The sequence below is a fragment of the Bombyx mandarina genome, chromosome 20 (assembly GCF_030267445.1).
Source record: "Bombyx mandarina strain Sakado chromosome 20, ASM3026744v2".
In the NCBI taxonomy this organism is placed as follows: Eukaryota; Metazoa; Arthropoda; class Insecta; order Lepidoptera; family Bombycidae; genus Bombyx; species Bombyx mandarina.
Window position 1 is genome coordinate 6,025,802 of NC_143226.1, and position 19,895 is coordinate 6,045,696.

The 19,895-nt window shown below is 40.1% G+C and overlaps 1 protein-coding gene across 3 annotated transcripts; it reads right to left on the reverse strand.

Moving 5' to 3' along the window:
- Nucleotides 1-3,648: 3,648 nt before the first annotated feature.
- On the reverse strand, nt 3,649-19,406 carry LOC114247885 (myrosinase 1-like). Of its 3 annotated transcripts, none has more exons than XM_028180961.2 (11): nt 19,315-19,406; nt 14,516-14,622; nt 9,916-10,063; nt 9,022-9,188; nt 7,730-7,987; nt 6,632-6,720; nt 5,772-5,913; nt 4,829-4,989; nt 4,582-4,734; nt 4,345-4,436; nt 3,649-3,807 (listed from the first exon to the last, which is right to left on the reverse strand). In XM_028180961.2, exons 1-11 carry the CDS (start codon nt 19,341-19,343, stop codon nt 3,699-3,701), a joined length of 1,455 nt encoding a protein of 484 aa, XP_028036762.2. In that variant the 5' UTR covers nt 19,344-19,406; the 3' UTR covers nt 3,649-3,698. The 3 variants fall into 3 exon arrangements, 2 of the variants coding, with proteins under 2 accessions (XP_028036762.2, XP_089591899.1); XM_089735773.1 differs by lacking the exon at nt 19,315-19,406 and adding an exon at nt 18,246-18,359; XR_016324787.1 differs by lacking the exons at nt 3,649-3,807; nt 19,315-19,406 and adding an exon at nt 18,246-18,359 and having other exon boundaries at nt 4,813-4,989.
- Between the last annotated feature and the right edge of the window lie 489 nt (nt 19,407-19,895).

Consider the following 19,895-nt stretch of genomic DNA (forward strand, 5'->3'; position numbering starts at 1 on the left):
ATCACATAAAAGCGGCGAATAAAAATACAAAGCCGGATCCGAAATCTAAAATAATGATAGGTTAGAAAATAAATAATACACTTTCAGATTTACCGCACGCACACATATTTACGAATAACTCAGCAACCAAAACATCAAACAAGTTCATCTAGTGTCAAACAGACAGCGGCAGCTTGACTTTGACATTAAACAATGACCATAGACTACAGAACTCTATGGGTTTGATGCTAGCTTGATCAAATTTTCATCATTATTACCTCACTCGAGGACAGTTGAGGAATATTGTAATGGTCGACTAAAAATACCAAACTCGAGTAAGTTTCGAGGGAATGCTCGAGCATCATCGGATGAGTTAAGAGTGGAGGACTATTTTACGAAACGTCTAAAGATACGGGCATTAGGGACCCCGGTAACCGTACTCGTCAATCTCGACAAAGAGCTCGACGTGCAACCTAAGTCATGAATCAGCACGCTGAGTTTTTCGCCAGATCTTCTCAACGGGTCGCGTTTCCAATCCGGTAGTAGATTCATTCGCGAAGCAGTTGCTCTTGAGTTGTTAGGTCTCCTTCGGAGGAGCTCGGGTAGCTGTTAGCAAAACCCACCCCTCCTGGCTGAGCCTTTGCTCGCCCACCTGTCCTGGTGAAACTGGAAAGGCCTCCGGGACAACAGTAATCCTTCAATCATAAAAAAAAAACGATATGTGTAAAAAGGGAATGAGCGAAGAAATGGTATATGACAGTGCAGTATGGAAGGAGAAAACATGTTGCGCCGACCCCAGGTGACTGGGAGAAGGGCAGGAGAATGATGATTATATAAAAATTATCATTTACACTTGATATGTGTTCAAATTTTTGTGTTTATGTTTGTAATTCTTCTTCTCAGTCGCATGCACTCTTGGCAGAGTGGTCGTGGTCATCACTTCGGGTGGTGGTGCGCTTCACCAGACGTCACCATTCCTCGCGCACCGCGGCCCTTCTTGTGCACTCGTTAACGGGACCGTTTAGAGCTGCCTTTATTTGGTCGGTCCATCGTAACGGTGATCTGCCGCGCGGTCTTGTACCCTCTATCATGCCCTGCACCACAAGGCGCTCAACTGAGTTGTCACCCCGTCGCGACACATGCCCGAAGAAAGTGAGAATGCGACCCTGAACGATGGAGGATAGTCGCTGCTTGATGCCAAGTCCCTGTAGAATTGAATGATTCGTTCTGAACTCCGTCCACGATATTTGCAGCATTCTTCTCCAGCACCACATTTAGAGAGCATCTATCCTCTTTTTCTCACTCTCTCTCAATGTCCAGGTCTCAGCAGCATAAAGAAAAATGGGGAAGACCAGCGCTCTTACAAGTCTGATTTTAGTGGCTTTGGTAAAATTTAGATTGCCCCATATTTTCATCAGCCTGTCCATGGCTGACCTCGAAATAGCCATACGCCGCTTAATTTCATCAACGCACCCGCCAGTGTTCGATATCAGTGCACCTAAGTAAATGTATGACTGTACGACATCGCAGTTCGCAATTTTTGTGACCTCTGGCGAGTTATTATTAGCACGGTCGAGAATCATGACACTTGTTTTGTTGCGGTTAATTTTAAGTCCGAAATCAAGACTTTTTTTTTTATTGCCTAGATTGGTGGACGAGCTCACAGCCGACCTGGTGTTAAGTGGTTACTGGAGCCCATAGACATTCACAACGTAAATGCGCCACCCACCTTGAGATATAAGTTCTAAGGTCTCAAGTATAGTTACAACGGCTCCCCCACCCTTCAAACCGTAACTCGTTACTGCTTCACGGCAGAAATAGGCAGGGTGACTGACGCGTTCCACTCTGCCGAGTAGCTCTTCCATCTGGCTGACACCTGACGCAACTAAAGTGATGTCGTCTGCATAACGAAGATTTGGAATCTTCCAAAGTTTGTAATAATTATGTTGAAATATTTAAAAAGAAGTAAAATTAAATGAGCATTTAAAAAAAAAAACTGACTCGTGAAGGATTCGAACCTCCGCCCTCCGATGATCAAGGTAATTCTTTGTATCGGCGCTCTAACCTACTGAGCTAACGAGTCGACCGGGCGTGCAAGCAAAAACATTCTATAGTATCAGTAGTATGACATCATCTTTATATTAATACGTGAAGCAAAATCTTTATCCCTTTTTACGAAATATGTACGGACAGAGAAGTATGAAATTTCCCTCACTTATAGAGAATATAGAGAAGGAGTGCAGAATACTATTTTTTTTTTAAATTATGCATTAGTAATACATTAAATCAATAAATAAAAAACATTACGCATATAATGAGGATGGCCAAGGTTTTGAGTTTTGAATGCAGTAGTATAGTCCTTGAAAAATCTAAAACCTTGGTATAATAACTTTTTTTATACGACCATAAATGAGGTAGTTATAAGCAACTTAGTGCCGCTGCTGCGCTACTTGCGTTATATCGGTCCCTCACATTCGCACGAATACACAAACCCGCAAGTGTAAGACGACATTTGCAAATGATTATACAAAGTTTTCGCTGCATTCGCGGTTTTCCAAACTCTGACGGTTTTGTAATGGACACCAAAGCGCGCGAACCGCAATCCTTCGCGTAGTCTCCCACACATTCGTGTCACCAGTTGCGCCCACGATTGCGAAGGTAACGGACGTTTCGCCATTTTCATAGTCCGTGACGTCTACTGTGTAGCGTACCTTCATCATAGTTTGGAACAGCGCCAAGGTGATGGAGTTCATTGAACTCCTGCAAAAGGAATCGAAAATATGGGACCCTCAAAAGAAATTCCATAAAAACAGAATGGCCGTTAATGACGCCTGGGAAAGAATTAAAAAATATTTTTCTCTTCAACTTTCTATTGACGAATTAAAAATGATGAGACATTCGTAAACAAGTGTAGGAGGAATCGCAAACGGGTTCGCAAATTGAGTACCGAACCCATTTGCACAGCCGCTAAGTTTGCGAATGAATAGTACGAGATCCCGCTGCAGGATTAGTGCGTTCATCGATTTTTTGCTTAAAACCAAATTTTTATGTTTATTTATAATTAGGAGAATATTTATTTACTAGGGTGCCTATCAAAATTTGGCCGCCATTATTTTTAATTAAATTATTTTTAATTGATTTTTGTTAAAAAAATAGCTTATTTATTTTTTAAATAAAATAACGTCTACATCACGGTAATTTATATGAAGATTCTGAAAAATCACGGTTGCCGTTGCGCACCTGGCCGCACCTCTTCGCAGCCAGGCGTAAACAAGTATGATTTCGATAAATTTACACGTTTATAACGTATATTTATTAATTATATGTCAAATTGAAGCTCATTTTTTTCTATTAATTATCATACATGGTTGCCTAATTACATCTGGCCGCAAATAAGGGTTACTGGCTCTTAAAGATGATAAATATCTAAGGTAGAGTGAAAGAGAGTTAACGCGTAACATCGTTTGTTAGACGAGGATAGATCCATCCTCGAAGTTTCTCTGAAGGATAAAATCAGGAATGAGCTTATTCGACAGAGAGCTAAAGTCATCGACATAGTTCAAAGAGTCAGCGAGCTGAAGTGGCAGTGGGCTGGCCATATGTGCCGTAGAACTGACGATCACTGAAGCAGATGGGTTTTCGAACAACAAGCATACAAAAGTTCAGTAATATACAAAAGGTTCACATATATTGGGTAGTATAAATTCTTAAGACATTTTCTACAGAGATCTGTTTTTGATGACGCTGGCATAGTAGTTAGCAGAATCACGAGGAGTTCGAGTCCTATTTGGCGAGTTGAAATCCACTTCATAAATTCCATACTTTATCCTGAAAATAAATGAATATATAACCATAGACACATACAGTCATAGCCGCTTAGTGTTGAGGAATCACTGATGCCCATAGACATCGCAATGTGAATACCCAATACCCATCATGTGACATGAGGTCGGAGCTTTTTTATTTATTGCTTATATGGGTGGACGAGCTCACAGCCCACCTGGTGTTAAGTGGTTACTGGAGCCCATGGACATCTACAACGTAAACGCGCCGCCCACCTTGAGATACAAGTTCTAAGATCTCAGTATAGTTACAACGGCTGTCCCACCCTTCAAACCGAAACGCATTACTGCTTCACGCCAGAAATAGGCAGGGCGGTGGTACCTACCCGCGCGGACTCACAAGAGGTCCTACCACCAGTAAAAGCTTCAAATTACATTGTATAACGGTTTCCTTCCCATTTCCTTTCTACCCTTCAAGCCAGAACGTACGACTGCTTCACAGTAGAAATAGCCAAGATGGCGATATATACCCGTGCATTACCCCAGAATATTCCGGGAAGTATTGGCAAAAAAGATTACTCACTTGTATCCCATCAGCCATTCGAAATTATCCATCAGGGTCCAAGCCGTGTATGCTGTTACATTTATCTTGTCAATTTTAATAGCCTTCAGCACCTGAAATCGGTTAATAACATGACAACGAGTCAAAAGGATATAGGTACCGGTTTTGTCCTGGTTGACAGATATAATGACGTGAGACTTCTGCTCTGACTTCATCAGAATAATGATTCCAAAAAAAACATAATTAATCGAAAGGTACCTCTCCCAAATAGTTCTTTATGTACTGCACTCTCTTCACGTCACGGAGACCATTGGAGTCGTCAGCATATCCATTCTCAGTGATCAAGATTTGAACATCACCGTATTTCTCCCTGATCCAATTCAACTGGTTTCTTAAGCCTTCCGGGTAGATCTGGAAAAGGAAATGTTTCGCTTTTAAGCTCATAGTCGTGAGATATACCCATCGAGTCTGAATAGAAAGAACGCTAACGGAAATTATTTCTCACTCCAAACCAAGATGGGGCAGCAGTTTCCCAGCCTTCGCCCTGACGGAATACGACACCTATTTCGGGCGCGCCAGTGAAAGGCCATATGCCTGATTCATTTCCTTCGGCGATCTTCACCAAGAATGTGGTGTAGTGATTGAGAGCGTAGTAATCATAAGTTCCTGAAATAATAGGGTAAAATTAACCACTGGCTATGGTGTACATTAATAATGGGCCGAAGGCTTTACTTAGTCAATCTGGTTATCGATCAGAAATTATCGCACCCCTCAATCTTCTTCCACTGCTTTTCCTTCATGCCCCTGTCCTAGTAAAGCATTTTCCTCCTCTTCCTCTATTTTCTTTAAACTTTTACGTCTTATGAACCCGAATATGTAGTTACCATCACCCTATTTCTGCCGTGAAGCAGTAATACGTTTCGGTTTGAATTTATTACACGATGCTATTCCTTCACCGTGGAAGTCATTCGTGAACATTTCTCAAGTACGTATTTCGTTAGAAAAATTGGTACCCGCCTGCGGGATTCGAACACCGGCATAGCCGCATCGCTCAATGCAATTGCACCGGCCGTCTTATCTTTTAGGCCACGACTACTTCATATGTCTATTAATTAAATAATTATATCGTCACTTCGCGGTCGGTCATTTTTAAAGCAAAATGAAAAATCTGTGGGCCTCATTGGAAATCATATTTAACTTCACTAGAGAGGGAAGAGGTTGACCGAGGAATACATGGATGTAGTGTGTGTATGACGATATGAGAGAGAGAGAGGAGTGAGTGTTTAGATAACGGCTGATAGAAGAGAATGGAAGAGAAAAATTAGCTGTGCCGATCCCACCTTGTGGATAAGGTGGTGAAAAAATAAAGAAGATTTAACTTTACTGTGTGCCAATTAATTGACAAAGTTATCGAATAATAACCATTTTTGAATCTCCAACAATCTTACCTTTGATATATTCTGCTTCTTGTTGTGTAAAAGACGGTAGTCTGGACCTGGAGAAGCCCTTCTCAAAGCTTCTCTCTTCTATTAACATAGCTAAATCTGGTGGCCAGTTGCCTTTAAATATGGGATGGCCGAACCTTTCTTCCTGATAAAAAAAGAAACGAAAGCTTAAAATCATCCTACAAATAATAATTTCTTACTGCTTATAGAAACTACTGTTTGTCGCAAATGTGGATGAAGTCTATTTTCTAGCATATCGTGTGTAATTTGAACTGCTTTGTCACTTGCATTGAAATCTAAATATTTGATAACCATTTAGGGAGCCGTAGATTCGACTCTACAGAAGGCTATGTCCGATATTTGAAATCAAGTGTTCTTAAGTGGAGACCGCGAATTGGCGAACGTAGTACAGGACACCTTCAAGCTTAGTGGAGTGGTGATCTATGCAGGGTGACTGGCAAGAACTGAACGAAAGAAGCCGAGGATCGTGTTTCGTAACGTGATATTGGAAGGGTTAAAGTTCAGCAGTGGACTGCTACAAGATGATGATGATGATTGTCCGATATCCTCTTTGAGATGTCCAAGAAAAGATGTTACTGAGGGTAGGACCTCTTGTCAGTCCGCGCAGGTAGGTACCACCACGCGGCCCTATTTCTGCTGTGAAGCAGTAATGCGTTTCGGTTTGAAGGGTGGGGCAGCCGTTGCAACTATACTTGAGACCTTAGAACTTATATCTCAATGTGGGTGGCGCATTTACGTCGTAGATGTCTATGGGCTCCAGTAACCACTGAGCACCAGGTGGGCTGTGAGCTCGCACACCCATTTAAGAAAAAAGAAAAAAAAAAAAATCATAAGCATCTTACACAAAAGGCATTCATAAGTGCGGTGCGTTCTTCATCCTCTTCCCTCAGCGGCTCAAACCACAGAGCGAGCTGCGATATTGTCATTTTACCTTCAAAAGTATCATTTTATTAAATTTTATATTCACTACAACTCTTTAGAAAGACGATCGAAATCAATAATACAAAGAAAATTTTCTGGCTAACGACTTGGTGCATTCAATGTACTGTGATTTTAATAACCGATTTAAGTACCATCCATTTCTGAATTAAACTTTTTACTTCATTAAGGCGATAAGCACCACTCACCTTGAGGCATGAGGTCTTAAGTCTCAATTGCATGGCATAACGACTGTGCTGTCCTCCGTGCTTTTGGCTACCAGTAAGCACTTATTAGCTCTAGGCTCTTTTGTGGGATAAAAGTAATCTTACAACCACACTAGTTGGCGTCATTATCTGGGTTGGTTCATTAAGCCACTCAACTCCGCTGATTTAAAAAGCGGGGATGCGAATGCATGTCCCATGCATTCAATAAAAAATCCTATTTAAGTTAGCCTTAACTTTGATCGAAAGACTTGGTGTATCAGGGTGCGCCACATAACTAGAATTGTGGTAATCACAGATCAAACAAATACATAAAACCTCTTCTTTACTTCTTCTACAAACTAAAAACTTAAATGACAATAAACTTTTTGGAGGGAACGCGAGGAGTGAAGTTGTGTGATTTGTTTTATTTTGTGTATTTAGTGTTTAAATGTATAATAACGGTGGTTTATTAACTGTTTAGTATCTGTGAAAGTGCACAAATGTGGGAAAAAGAAACAAAGCCGCTGGACGTAACTTCTCGTGATCCTCCAAAAGGTCCACTGAAAAAATCTTAGTAAATGACCATCATTTTACTGAGATTATATTTCATCCCATATCATCTCATCTAATTTCATTTAATTTCACCCCAGTTGATTAATGACTGAAATTAATCACCTTCATTTCATTTCACTCCATATTATCATTTTTCGTAAAAATAAGAATATAAATTAAAATAAGACATGACTTAAAGGTCTTAGTTACCAGATCATAAAATCCCTTAAAAAAAACATTAAATGACAACATGAAAAGTAATACCGTGATATTTTGGCCTGTATTCTTCGTCGTAAATTCTCCAGGCCTTAGCGTGGGCTAATAGCACATATTTGCTGCACAAATACACGGCAAGATCTGGACTGTGAAGGGCTGGAGCGATAACCCCGTTGTAACCAGCATCGCATAGTCCAAGTGGCTCGTTAATTGTAATCCAGTATTTTACACGGTCAGCGAAGAGAGAGTACACAACTCTTGCGAAATCAGCGAACCAGTCGACGATGAGGGGGTTTGTGAAGCCACCTGGAATAGGGGTGAAATAAGACTGGTAATGCTAGTTCCTTCAAGGTTCACCTGGTTTTAAGCCGGACCCTAAAGACATCGATATTATTACCGCCACCCACCTTGAGACATGAATTCTAGAGCTACGTTGGATAGTACAACTGCTGCCCCATATTAAAAGTCGAAAAACATGACTTCTTCATGGCAGAAATAAACAAGGTAGTGGTATTTACTTGTAGCTAAGTCATAAAACATGCGAACTGGTGGTAGGGCCACCAGTTCACATATTACGCAAATTATATTTTGCGAGTTTTTCATCCTTATTATTTTTTTTGTTTTTTTTTTATTAGTTATATGGGTGGACGAGCTCACAGCCCACCTGGTGTTAAGTGGTTACTGGAGCCCATAGACATCTACAACGTAGATGCGCCACCCACCTTGAGATACAATTTCTAAAGTCTCAGTATAGTTGCAACGGCTGCCCCACCGTTCAAACCGAAACGCATTACTGCTTCACGGCAGAAATAGGCAGGGCGGTGGTACCTACCCGCGCGATCTCACAAGAGGTCCTACCACCGAAGAAATAACCTTCATCGTGGAAGAGATTCGTGAACATGAGTTAAGTACATATTTAAGTACGTATTTTGTTTCGTAAAATTTAGTATCTGCCCGGGCGTTTTGAACACCGTCAGTCAGACGCGATATACAAAAGGGCCACATATGTCATGGTACGTTCTTATAATCGATGGTCTTCAACCACCATGTTACGAAAATTAGATGTGATAGCCATTTAGCGTCTGGTAAGCCGTGTGTCCATCAACTTATTTGAGCCATAGGTCTCAAATATTGAAAGAATTAACACAGACATACCATAACCTTGTGGCGAAAAGTAATGTGCTTATCTAACTTCTCTGATCTTCCACTACGGTCAAAGCACTATATCCTGGGTGAGGTGCTTGAATAAAGCATTACAAGAAGATTGGAGCAAGACTTCCACATTGCTACGACGAAAAAGTAGGATATAGCTATTTCTATGCATTTATTTATATACCAACCCATGTCTTGAAAAATGGAAGGCAAATCAAAATGATGTATCGTGACCAGAGGCTCTATATTTCTTGCAAGTAATCCGTCGATGAGATTGTTGTAGTAATTCTTCCCATCTTCACTTATGTAGTTCGCAAAGCCTGTAGGCAGGATTCGCGTCCAAGACAAGGAGAATCTGTTCAAAGTTACATTGTACTGTTAGAACTTCAAATCCTGATGACTGTATCGTTAATAATCAAGTATCAATCTGATTAAAACAAATTTTTCACTCAAGATGAAGCAGGGTTATGTATGGGTATGGAAGCTATGTTTACGTATATTATTACCAGAACAGAACAGAGAACCAGATCCATCGCAAAATAGTCTGGCCACTGCTTAACCCGCTCTTTTTTATGTTTTTTTTTTTATTGTAAGATTACTGGTGTCCCGGGGGCCTTTCCAGTTTCACCAGGACAGGTGGGGAGCATGTGCTCAGCCAGTAAAGGTAGGATTTTCTAACAGCTGTCCGAGCGCCTCCGAAGGTGACCTACCAACTCAAGAGCAGCTGCTTCGCGAGTCATCTACTACCGGATCGGAAACGCGACCCACTGAGAAGATCCGGCGAGAAACTTAGTGGACTGTGTCTGTGGGTTAGTTTACTCGTCGAACCCTTCGTCGCAAGCGACGGGTGGTTCGGTGAGAACGATGACCGGAGTCGGTAGCAATAATCCAAAGTCAGCTCCGTCCTTTGCAACTGGTGATGTATATCATTGTATATATTCTAAACACTTCGTATTTATTTATCTCCATTGAATCGACCTCGAATCTATCTCAAATTATGAAGATTTAATGTCTAATGCAGACTTTTGTTCAAGTTCACCCATCGCCGGACCCTATAGCTTCCTACATTAGTGAATAATTACCGGTAATGGCTCAAGCCAAGTTCGGCAGCCATTTCTATGTCCCTTCTCCATTGGTTGTACGAGTCGCAGGCAATATCGCCAGTGCTACCATCAAAGACCTTACTCGGGGTCTCATGAGTCAGAGCATCCCATAAGCTTTCTCCTTTATCTGTTAAAAGAACATCCAATTTAATGTTGATACTAATAAATAGTCAGACGAGTATACGGCTTATTTGATGGTAAGTCTGCATGGCTCGTGGACGTTAGCAATCCAAGCTAGCATTTAACGTCTGAGTCGTCTGTGGCCCCTATACAATAGGTACATAAACCAAAATATCATTTTTTCCAATTTTTGTCTGTCTGTCTGTTTGTTCCGGTTAATCTCTGGAACGGCTGGACCGATTTTGATGAGACTTTCACTGATAGGTAGCTGATGATATAAGGAGTAACATAGGCTTTAGACTATATACTATTTAGTATATCAATAAAAACGCGAGATTTAATACATGAAAGAAATTTTAATTATCTCTACGACTTTGCAATAAAAGCGAGTAATTACAATTTTTTTAGTTTTTTTTAGCTTCGGAGAGAGTTATCTATTTTCTCACTCTCGCTCGTCCTAAATTATATTTTATCTCTCTAGCCGTAATCTGGGGACCGGCGAGGGGGGCCTAAGAAGACGACGTGCAAGCTGCTCTGCACGCGTTTTACGCATGAGCATCCGGGTGATGGAAGGCCGGTTATCCTCGACCCACGCTGGTTCTGGCCCAGTGGGGTATTCCGTAGGGTAACCTACTCTAACCGGCGCCATCTAGGCGGGCTTCGGACAGCCTACCGACCGAGAGGGCTGGTGGTCGTGGAGCCGACGACCGCCGGTCCGGCGTCCCGAGGGGGAGGGTGTTAGGAGATATGTGCTCCGCACTAAGCGCTTCACTTTCCCCCCTTTCCCTTTTCATAAGTTCTGTCTCATGCGAGGTTTGGACGTTGGTTGGACGTTTTAGTCAGTTCGACTCTGACATACCCCGCCGAAGTCCGGCGATTTCCTCCTGACCAAAAAAAAGAGCCGTAACGAATCTCTCGCGAGTTAAACTTTACTCTCAACACGCCTAAAGAAGTTTCACTTTAATAAATCTCTACACTCTGACAACAAGCAGAAAATAAAAAATTATACATAATAATATATATTTTTATATAGTAGAAGTCCGGCAGTAGTCGAAATTCGACTATAATTAATTGGAATTGTAAGTTTTTACACTGTTATGATTGTACCTATATTTTATACTTCTATAGGTAATCACAAATTTCGCCAAGACTACACTATAAATAATATTAACAAAGACGAACAATATTTAATCTCAATTTGATAACAGACGTCAAGAACAAAGTTTGACAATAAATAGTATGCATGCATGGTAAGGTAGATAGGAAAAGACCTCGGGGGCGCAGCCCAATACGTTGGTCCGACCAGATCCGCACCGCTCTTGATTCCACGTTTCACAACGCCCTCCACACCGCCAGAGACAAGAATGGATGGAGAAAAATCGTGCGTGCGAACGTGATACAAAAGGGTGGTCACGACCCTCAGCAATGAGGAATACGACGCAAGGAGGAGTATGCATGCGTGTGTGCGTCAAATACATGGTATGTAGTGTGCGTAATGTTTTCTTTATTGATTTAATATATCTTTTATGCATTATTTGAAAAAAATATTAGCATTGTGCACTTCTTCTCTGTATTCTCTATAAGTGTGGAAAATTTCATAAACCTCCGTCCGCGCAATTTTCGTAAAAAGGGATACAAAGTTTTTGCTTCACGTATTAATATATAGATATAATAATATATAAAACTAGTTTTTTTTTTAATCTATGAAAACTGATAAGTTAAACTAATATGAACCATTCTGCGATCAATAAAACGTGACTGAGCGAAATAATTTAATTTTGATTAAATACGGTCTGGGTTCGTTAGCTGGAAGTTTTACGACACAAAAACCGGTGTCTTTAACCGTCGACCGTCTTTAATCGTCGAGTAAGAGAGTAGAATTAGATTTGTCTGTACGTTGAAGAAAAGAAATCTGTATATTAATACGTAAAGCAAAAACTTTGTATCCCTTTTTATGAAAATTGCGCGGACGGAGGAGTATGAAATATTCCACATTTATAGAGAATATAGAGAAGGAGTGCACAATGCTAATATTTTTTTTAAATAATGCATAAATAATACATTAAACCAATAAAGAAAACATCACACACACCAACATGTATTTGACATACACACTCGCGCATGTATACTATTTTGTTTATTGTTAAAGTCTGTGGTAAATTTATGAATAGATTAATATTGTTTTTCTATAATATTATTTGTCTTTATTGCAGTCTTAGCGAAATCTGTGATAATAGAAGTAAAGTCTCTAACAATAGAACCATAAAAATGTTCAAATTTATAATTTAAATTAATAATTATAGTCGAATTTCGACTACCGGGCGACCACTAGTGATAATAAAATGGCGAAGACTAAATTAAAATAATGGAACATTGAACGGCGGTTTTAAAATTATTTTCTATTTTTTCGCGCATATTTCTGAAGCAAGCAAACGCATTTCCATGTAGTTCTTACAGACAGACATAAACTTAGAAAAATATTAGAGAGGATTTGGAAATGTTTTATTTACTTGGCTACGGGTTACGCGTTCTCTCAGACACAGCCCACTGAGTTTCTCGCCGGATCTTCTCAGTGGGTCGCGTTTCCGATCCGGCGATAGATTCTGCGAAGCACGACTCTTGCTAGGGTTCGTGTTAGCAACGCCGTCAGGTTTGAGCCCCGTGAGCTCACCTACTAGTTACGGTTACGCTGGAATAGCCTCTCAAGGCCACCACTGGTCTACTGGTGGTAGGACCTCTTGTGAGTCCGCACGGGTAGGTACCACCGCCCTGCCTATTTCTGCCGTGAAGCAGTAATGCGTTTCGGTTTGAAGGCTGGGGCAGCCGTTGTAACTATACTGAGACCTTACAACTTATATCTCAAGGTGGGTGGCGCATTTACGTTGTAGATGTCTATGGGCTCCAGTAACCACTTAACAACAGGTGGGCTGTGAGCTCGTCCACCCATCTAAGCAATAAAAAAAAAAAATAAAAAAAAAACAGTTTAGGTAGGACAAAAAAAAAAAAGTTACGCGTTAAATCTTTTATAGCGAACAGTACAATGTATTATTAACTAGCTTTTGCCCGCGACTCCGTCCGCGTGGAATAGTTACTTTGGCATAACGCTAAATTTTACCCCCCACTTCATTTACGTAGAAAGTAAAAATATTTTGAAACATTCTTTATTGGTGCTACACTTGTATTAGTCTTAGCGTGATGTTATAATGCTTATAGCCTTCCTCGATAAATGGGCTATCTAACACTGAGAGAATTTTTCAAATCGGACCAGTAGTTCCTGAGATTAGCGCGTTCAAACAAACAAACTCTTCAGTTTTATAATATTAAGTAATAGATATACGGAAGTAGCATTGTCGCTCTTATGTTAAGAATCTTAGACGGATCGCTATTTTGAAGACCCTATCTTTGTTTTTTTTATTGGTTAGATTGGCGGACGAGCTCAAGCCCCACCTGACATTAAACGGTTACTAGAGCCATCAAGAAATTAAATGCCACCACTCACCTTGGACACCAGTGTTAAGTTAAGTATCAGTTCTATATTACTACGGCTGCCCCACCCTTCAAACCGAAACGCATTACTGCTTCACGGCCGAAATATGGTGGTGGTACCTACCCGTGTGAACACACAACACGTCCTACCACCATGGACTCTGTTTAAATAATTTGAACTTTGCAGCTATTTTTTTATTTATTGCCTTTGTAGGCAGACGAGCATACGGCCCACCTGATGGTAAGTGGTTACCGTCGCTCATGGACGTCAGCAATGCCAGGGGCAGAGCCAAGCCGCTGCCTACCATAGCAAGCCGCTGCCTAACCATAGCAATAGAAATTTGCACTATGTTCTCAATGATAACAAGTAGCAGTGTGATGCAGCTTTTGGTATTAAAACTTCCTTAACTAACACATAAGTTGTACGTACGTAAGTTGTGTTAATATAATCTATACTTCATATTATAAAGCTGAAGAGTTTGTTTGTTTGAACGCGCTAATCTCAGGAACTACTGGTCCGATTTGAAAAAAAAATTCAGTATTAGATAGCCCATTTATTGAGGAAGACTATAGACGATATAACATCACGCTAAGATCAATATAAGTGGAGCACCAACAAAGAATGTTTTAAAATCGGGGTTATTTTTAATTTTTGAGAGCTTCCGGTGCGTGCGCTGCAGAAACGGTTAAAGTTTCGCTAAAATAATGTATGACAGAATTGTTCGCCTTTAAAAGATCTAAAAAAAAGTCCGCGACAGCATATGTCTATATGTTAAGGTTCGCTCACTATAACGTTTTTATGCTAATCAAATTTCTTCTAAAATAAAGCATTATTTGTGATCTATTCCACGCGGGCAAAGGCTAGTCTATTTCATAATACAAAGCATTTGTGCACTTCGATTTCAATGATCTGTACTCGTAAGAACTGTATTTTTTTTCGTAAACGGTAAAGGTTTTACGTAAAGGCATTTACCGGCAGCGTTCCATCCTCCTTCCACCTGATAGGCAGCTGAAGCAGCTCCGAACATGAAGTCTGGAGGAAAACTCAATTCTTCGCACCATGTAGAGTAGATTAAAAAACTGCAATTAAATAGCATTTTTTTTATTGCTTAGATAGGTGGACGAGCTCACAGCCCACTGGGTGTTAAGTGGTTATTGGAGCCCATAAACATCAGCAACGTAAATGCCGCCACCCACCTTGAGATATGAGTTCTAAGGTCTCAATATAGATACAACGGCTGCCCCACCCTTCAAACCGAAACGCATTACTGCTTCACGGCAGAAATAGGCGGGGCGGTGGTACCTACCCGTGCGGACTCAAGAGCTCCTACCACCAGTAATTACGCAAATTATAATTTTGCGGGTTTTGATTTTTATTACACGATGTTATTTAAAAGAGTCATTTACGAATACTGGTGTAGCTTAACAGATTGCAATAACCATATCTTCGGACTGACTGGTGCAGTAGGGAAACAATGTAGAGCCCCGTCCACGCACTTGATCCCGGAGCCGAAAGGTTTCAAGAACCTTTACTAATCACTATTCAACAAGCCAATCGACTGCTTGATCTGACCATCAGAGTAAAACCATGATTAAGGGTGATTAACCCAATTAATTTTCCTGCCTGCGCAATTATTTTTTGCATTGATATTATTTTAATCAGTCAAGCATAACAGGATCATTTACATAATAACAGAGTTAAGTTTTTCCGATATTCTGATGTCGTGTTTCTTGTGATTCTTGCAGATATTAAAAATGCAGTTTTACAGAATATGCCTTTTTGCGGATTTTGCTATATTTCGGGTACAAGACGCGCCGAAACGTTGAGAACCTGGAATGACTCGAGATTACCGGCAAAATAGAAGGCAAAATGCCGAAATCCAAAGCGGTGGTCTGACTTGGTAACTCAGTAGCTGCAAATGGCGTAGATAGATGATCTCCAAGCGATAAAAGATAGGAACAGGCGGAGAGAAATAGTGAGAAGATAACAGAAGCGTTTCGATAATGAATGAACGACTTAGAAGAGATAAAGAGAATAATACAGTTTGACGCTCTGATGTCGATGAGTACCGAAAACCACCCTTGGGATAGACCGTGGGGTCTCACCTACACCAAGATAACACTGTAATACCAGTATCAGAAACGCATCTGTCGTCAAATAGCGAAAACGGATATCGGAAAATTTTAGACACGTTGTATGGACTGCAAGAGCTTTGCAAAGATGAGATAAATGCAGTTAGCTTGGAGCGAAACAATAAAGGGATCGCCAGAAGCTAAGCGAAAAAAGTGTATTGTCGTAATAAATATTTAAATACAGTTTTAATTTATATTTCGGTGAGCGTCATTAATTATTCTGAACCCCAGCGCGTGACATTACTTTACCTTGCCTTATACCAGGGATCCTTAGGAGCAGACTTAGGGACCCTAGTAGCCGTACTCGTCGAACTCGGCAAAGAGTTCGACGTGCAACCTAATCCATGCATCAGCCCGCTGAGTTGCTCACCGGGTCTTCTTAGTGGGTCGCGGTTCCGATCCGGTAGTATTCATTCGCGAAGCAGATGCTTTTAAGTTGTTAGGTCCCCTTCGGAGGCGCTCGGGCAGCTGTTAGCAAATCTCGCCCCTCCTGGCTGAGCCTTTGCTCGCCCACCTGTCCTGGTGAAACCGCAAAGGCCTCTGGGCCACCAGTAATCCTTCAATGAACTAGTCGAAACTTATCAAGTTCCGGTCAACTAAAGTTTTTGTCGGAACCTGCCAGGTTTGCATTTTGTACCATATAATCATTTTGCTTGAACGTAGCTCACCGATTTATAAACTGCTTCATTCTCTCTGTCCCGATTACTAAAATTGTAAGCAAACTTCCGTTCTTTGATCTATATTTATAAAGTTAAGTATATAAGTTTTCCGGTTTACATGAAAACTAGCGACCCGCCCTCGCTTCGCTTCGGAAACTGTAATTTATTATTGATTTCTCCACTATTTAATGGGTGTTATTATACATATAAACCTTCCTCTTCAATTACTCTATCTATTAAAAAAAACCGCATCAAAATTCGTTTTAAAGATTTAAGCATACATAAGGATATAGGGACAGAGAAAGCGACTTTGTTTTATACTATGTAGTGATAACAAGTTATTTAAAATATGTTTTGATAAAAACAGAAAATACATCGGGAAACAAACACATTCGAACGGAGTTCTACCAGAGTGAACCAACAAAATTATGCTCACGTTTCAAAGCGGAACCATCGTCTATGTTGTGATGTGCATAAACACACTTTATAATTGAAGTGGCTTGATCTAAAATTCTTGTTGTTTTTTGTAAACCCACGAAATGTTACTGGTGGTAGGACCTCTTGTGAGTTCCCACGGGTAGGTACCACCGCCCTGCCTATTTCTGCCGTGAAGCGTTTCGGTTTGAATAGTGGGGCAGCTGTTGTAACTATACTTGAGACCTTATATAGATAACCTTGAGAACTTATATCTCAAGGTGGGTGGCGCATTTACGTTGTAGATGTCTATGGGCTCCAGTAACCACTTTACACCAGGTGGGCCGTGAGCTCGTCCACTCGTCTAAGCAATAAAAAAAATGTAATTGATGAATTATTATTGTTATTTTTGTTGTTTTTTTCATTTTAATACCTTAAAGTATGTATATGCGCTTGATTTAAAAGATATGGGTAGTAGATTTAGCAGTAGGCAGCGGCTTGGCTCTGCTCCTGGCATTGCTAAAGTCCATGGGCGACGGTAACCACTTACCATCAGGTGGGCCGTACGCTCGTCTGCATACAAAGGCAAAAAAAAAAAAAAAAAATGGAAAGCGTACGTTTGACTTTTTTCGGACTAAAATACACTGTTTAATATTTTTATAAACAGATAATGTAATGCATGCTTATAAGACGTTCGAAGTACAAAACCCGTTTTCTTAAAATTTTTAGTTAAGCCATTTCAATTAAGTGCTTCCGTGATAAATTTACATAGAAAATATATTATAACAAAAGCTGGTTTATTTTTTTATTTCTCCAGTCCGAATAGAGATTAATCGAACTTCGCCACGTTCTGTTCGCAGATTTATCCTCAAAGCTAGTTCGGACAAATTAATACTTACTAGAGGTCCCGCAGTAGTCGAAATTCGACTATAATTAATTGGAATTGTAACTTTGTACACTTTTTATTCTTTTGTAATGTATTTTATTCTTCTATAATCACAAATTTCGCCAAGACTACACTATAAAAAATATTAATAAAGACAAACAATATGTAATCTATTCTCAATTTGACAACAGACGTCAAGAACAAAAGTTTGACAATAAATAGTATGCATGCGTGTGTGCGTCAAATACATGGTATCTAGTGTGTGTAATGTTTTCTTTATTGATTTAATGTATTTTTTATGCATTATTTTAAAAAAATATTAGCATTGTGCACTTCTTCTCTATGTCTTCTATAAGTGTGGAAAATTTCAACTCCTCCGTCCGCGCAATTTTCGTAAAAAGGGATACAACGTTTTTGCTTCACGTATTAATATATAGATTCTTGACTCTCTTAAAATAAATACATCTTTGTGGCGAGGCTTGCGAGATGTCTATATCCACTGGACGTCAATGGGCCGACAGATAGATAGAAGAAGATAGAATACTTCTTTACTTATCATTTGCTTGTTTTTATGCTACGCGAGGACACAGAAGTTAAAAAGGTCATCTTACCTGGATGAAATAATATTTAACCCGCTTAATATCATTTCGGTGGGCAGGATAAGACGTCCCGTGTATTCGTTACTAGCGATGCAACGGTGTTCGAATCCCGCAGGCGGGTACCAATTTTTCTAATGAAATACGTACTTAACAATTGTTCACGATTGACTTCCATGGTGAAGAAAAAACGTGTAATAAAAACCAAATCCGCAAAATTATGATTTGCATAATTACTGGTGGTAGGACCTCTTGTGAGTCCGCACGGGTAGGTACCACCGCCCTGCCTGTTTCTGCCGTGAAGCAGCAATGCGTTTCGGTTTGAAGGATGGGGCAGCCGTTGTAACTATACTGAGACCTTAGAACTTATATCTCAAGGTGGGTGGCGCATTTACGTTGTAGATGTCTATGGGCTCCTGTAACCACTTAACACCAGGCGGGCTGTGAGCTCGTCCAACCATTTAAGCAATAAAAAAAAGGCAGCGGCTTGGCTCTGCACTTGGCATAACCAACTTGGCCATTGGTAACCACTTGCCATCGGTTGAGCCGTATGTTCGTCTGTCGACAACGGCAATAAAAAAGCTATTCCAAAAAACAACAGACTCTTCAAGCCGGAACACATGCCTCGCGATACAAAGACATTGACCCGTACCAAAGCTAACCCATAATTTAATTTTGATTTGTAAAACTCGCCTCTGCGCACGCCAAGTCTATACTAATTTTATAAAGCTGAAGAGTTTGTTTGTTTGAACGCGCTTATCTCAGGAGCTGCTGGTCCTATTTGAAAAATTCTTTCAGTGTTCGATAACCCATTTACTGAGGAAGGCTACAGGCTATATAACATCACGGTAAGACCCATACTAGCGTAGCACCAATAAAGAATGTTTCAAAATATGGGTTTAAATAGCTCCTTAACATATATTTTTTTTAGAAAGTGACAATACAATTCAAAAATTATATTTCTACGTAACGTCACTACGTAAATGAAGTGGGGTTAAAATTCAGCGTCGCGGGCAAAACCTAGTAAAATATATTTATTTTGCCATTTAAAAAAGAATAATAATATAGGAAACTTTAAACTGACCTTAACACGACCGCTCGTAAAGACAACATAATAGTGACTAACAGAACCGTTGAGAAGATAAAGCAAAACCTAGTATTGCTTCTACTTCTACTACTTGACTTAACTTTGTTTAGTGAATTTTATTATAAATAATCTGTCGAGAAAATACCGGGAAAAGATCCGTAATACGCAAAATGTTTAGTTATTAGTTATTGTTTTAAATTTATTTTGTGATCATCAGAAACTACACACTTACGCCAGCAAATAATCCAAACATCAAAACATTTTCAAGCGCTTTTTTTGGAAATTGAGCTCCGTTCACGCCGCGAATTCTTCTTTATATCTTCTATCGAATGAAAACGCGTAGTACAAAGTGATAATTTGACTCTAGGAAAAAGAAAGAACTCGGCAGGCACCATATCTGGTGATTAGGGTGATTGCTCGATGGTATTTCTTTAGTTTTTTCTCAAACATTGATTGTGTTAAGGCACTCTGTCGTGGTGCAAAATCCAAAAAAATCTTTCTACAATATCTACTGACCTTCTTCGTCGAATTTGCTATCTTGAACGCCGTGTAACTCTCAAATAACTTCTAACATTGAC

Coding starts and splice junctions, on each gene's coding strand:
- LOC114247885 (XM_089735773.1), bottom strand. CDS start 18,280: ATGATATTAAGCGGGTTAAATATTATTTCATCCAG. Junction 14,623..18,245: donor TTAAATATTATTTCATCCAG/GTAAGATGACCT, acceptor ATTTAATTGCAG/TTTTTTAATCTACTCTACAT. Junction 7,988..9,021: donor TTCCATTTTTCAAGACATGG/GTTGGTATATAA, acceptor CCCCTATTCCAG/GTGGCTTCACAAACCCCCTC.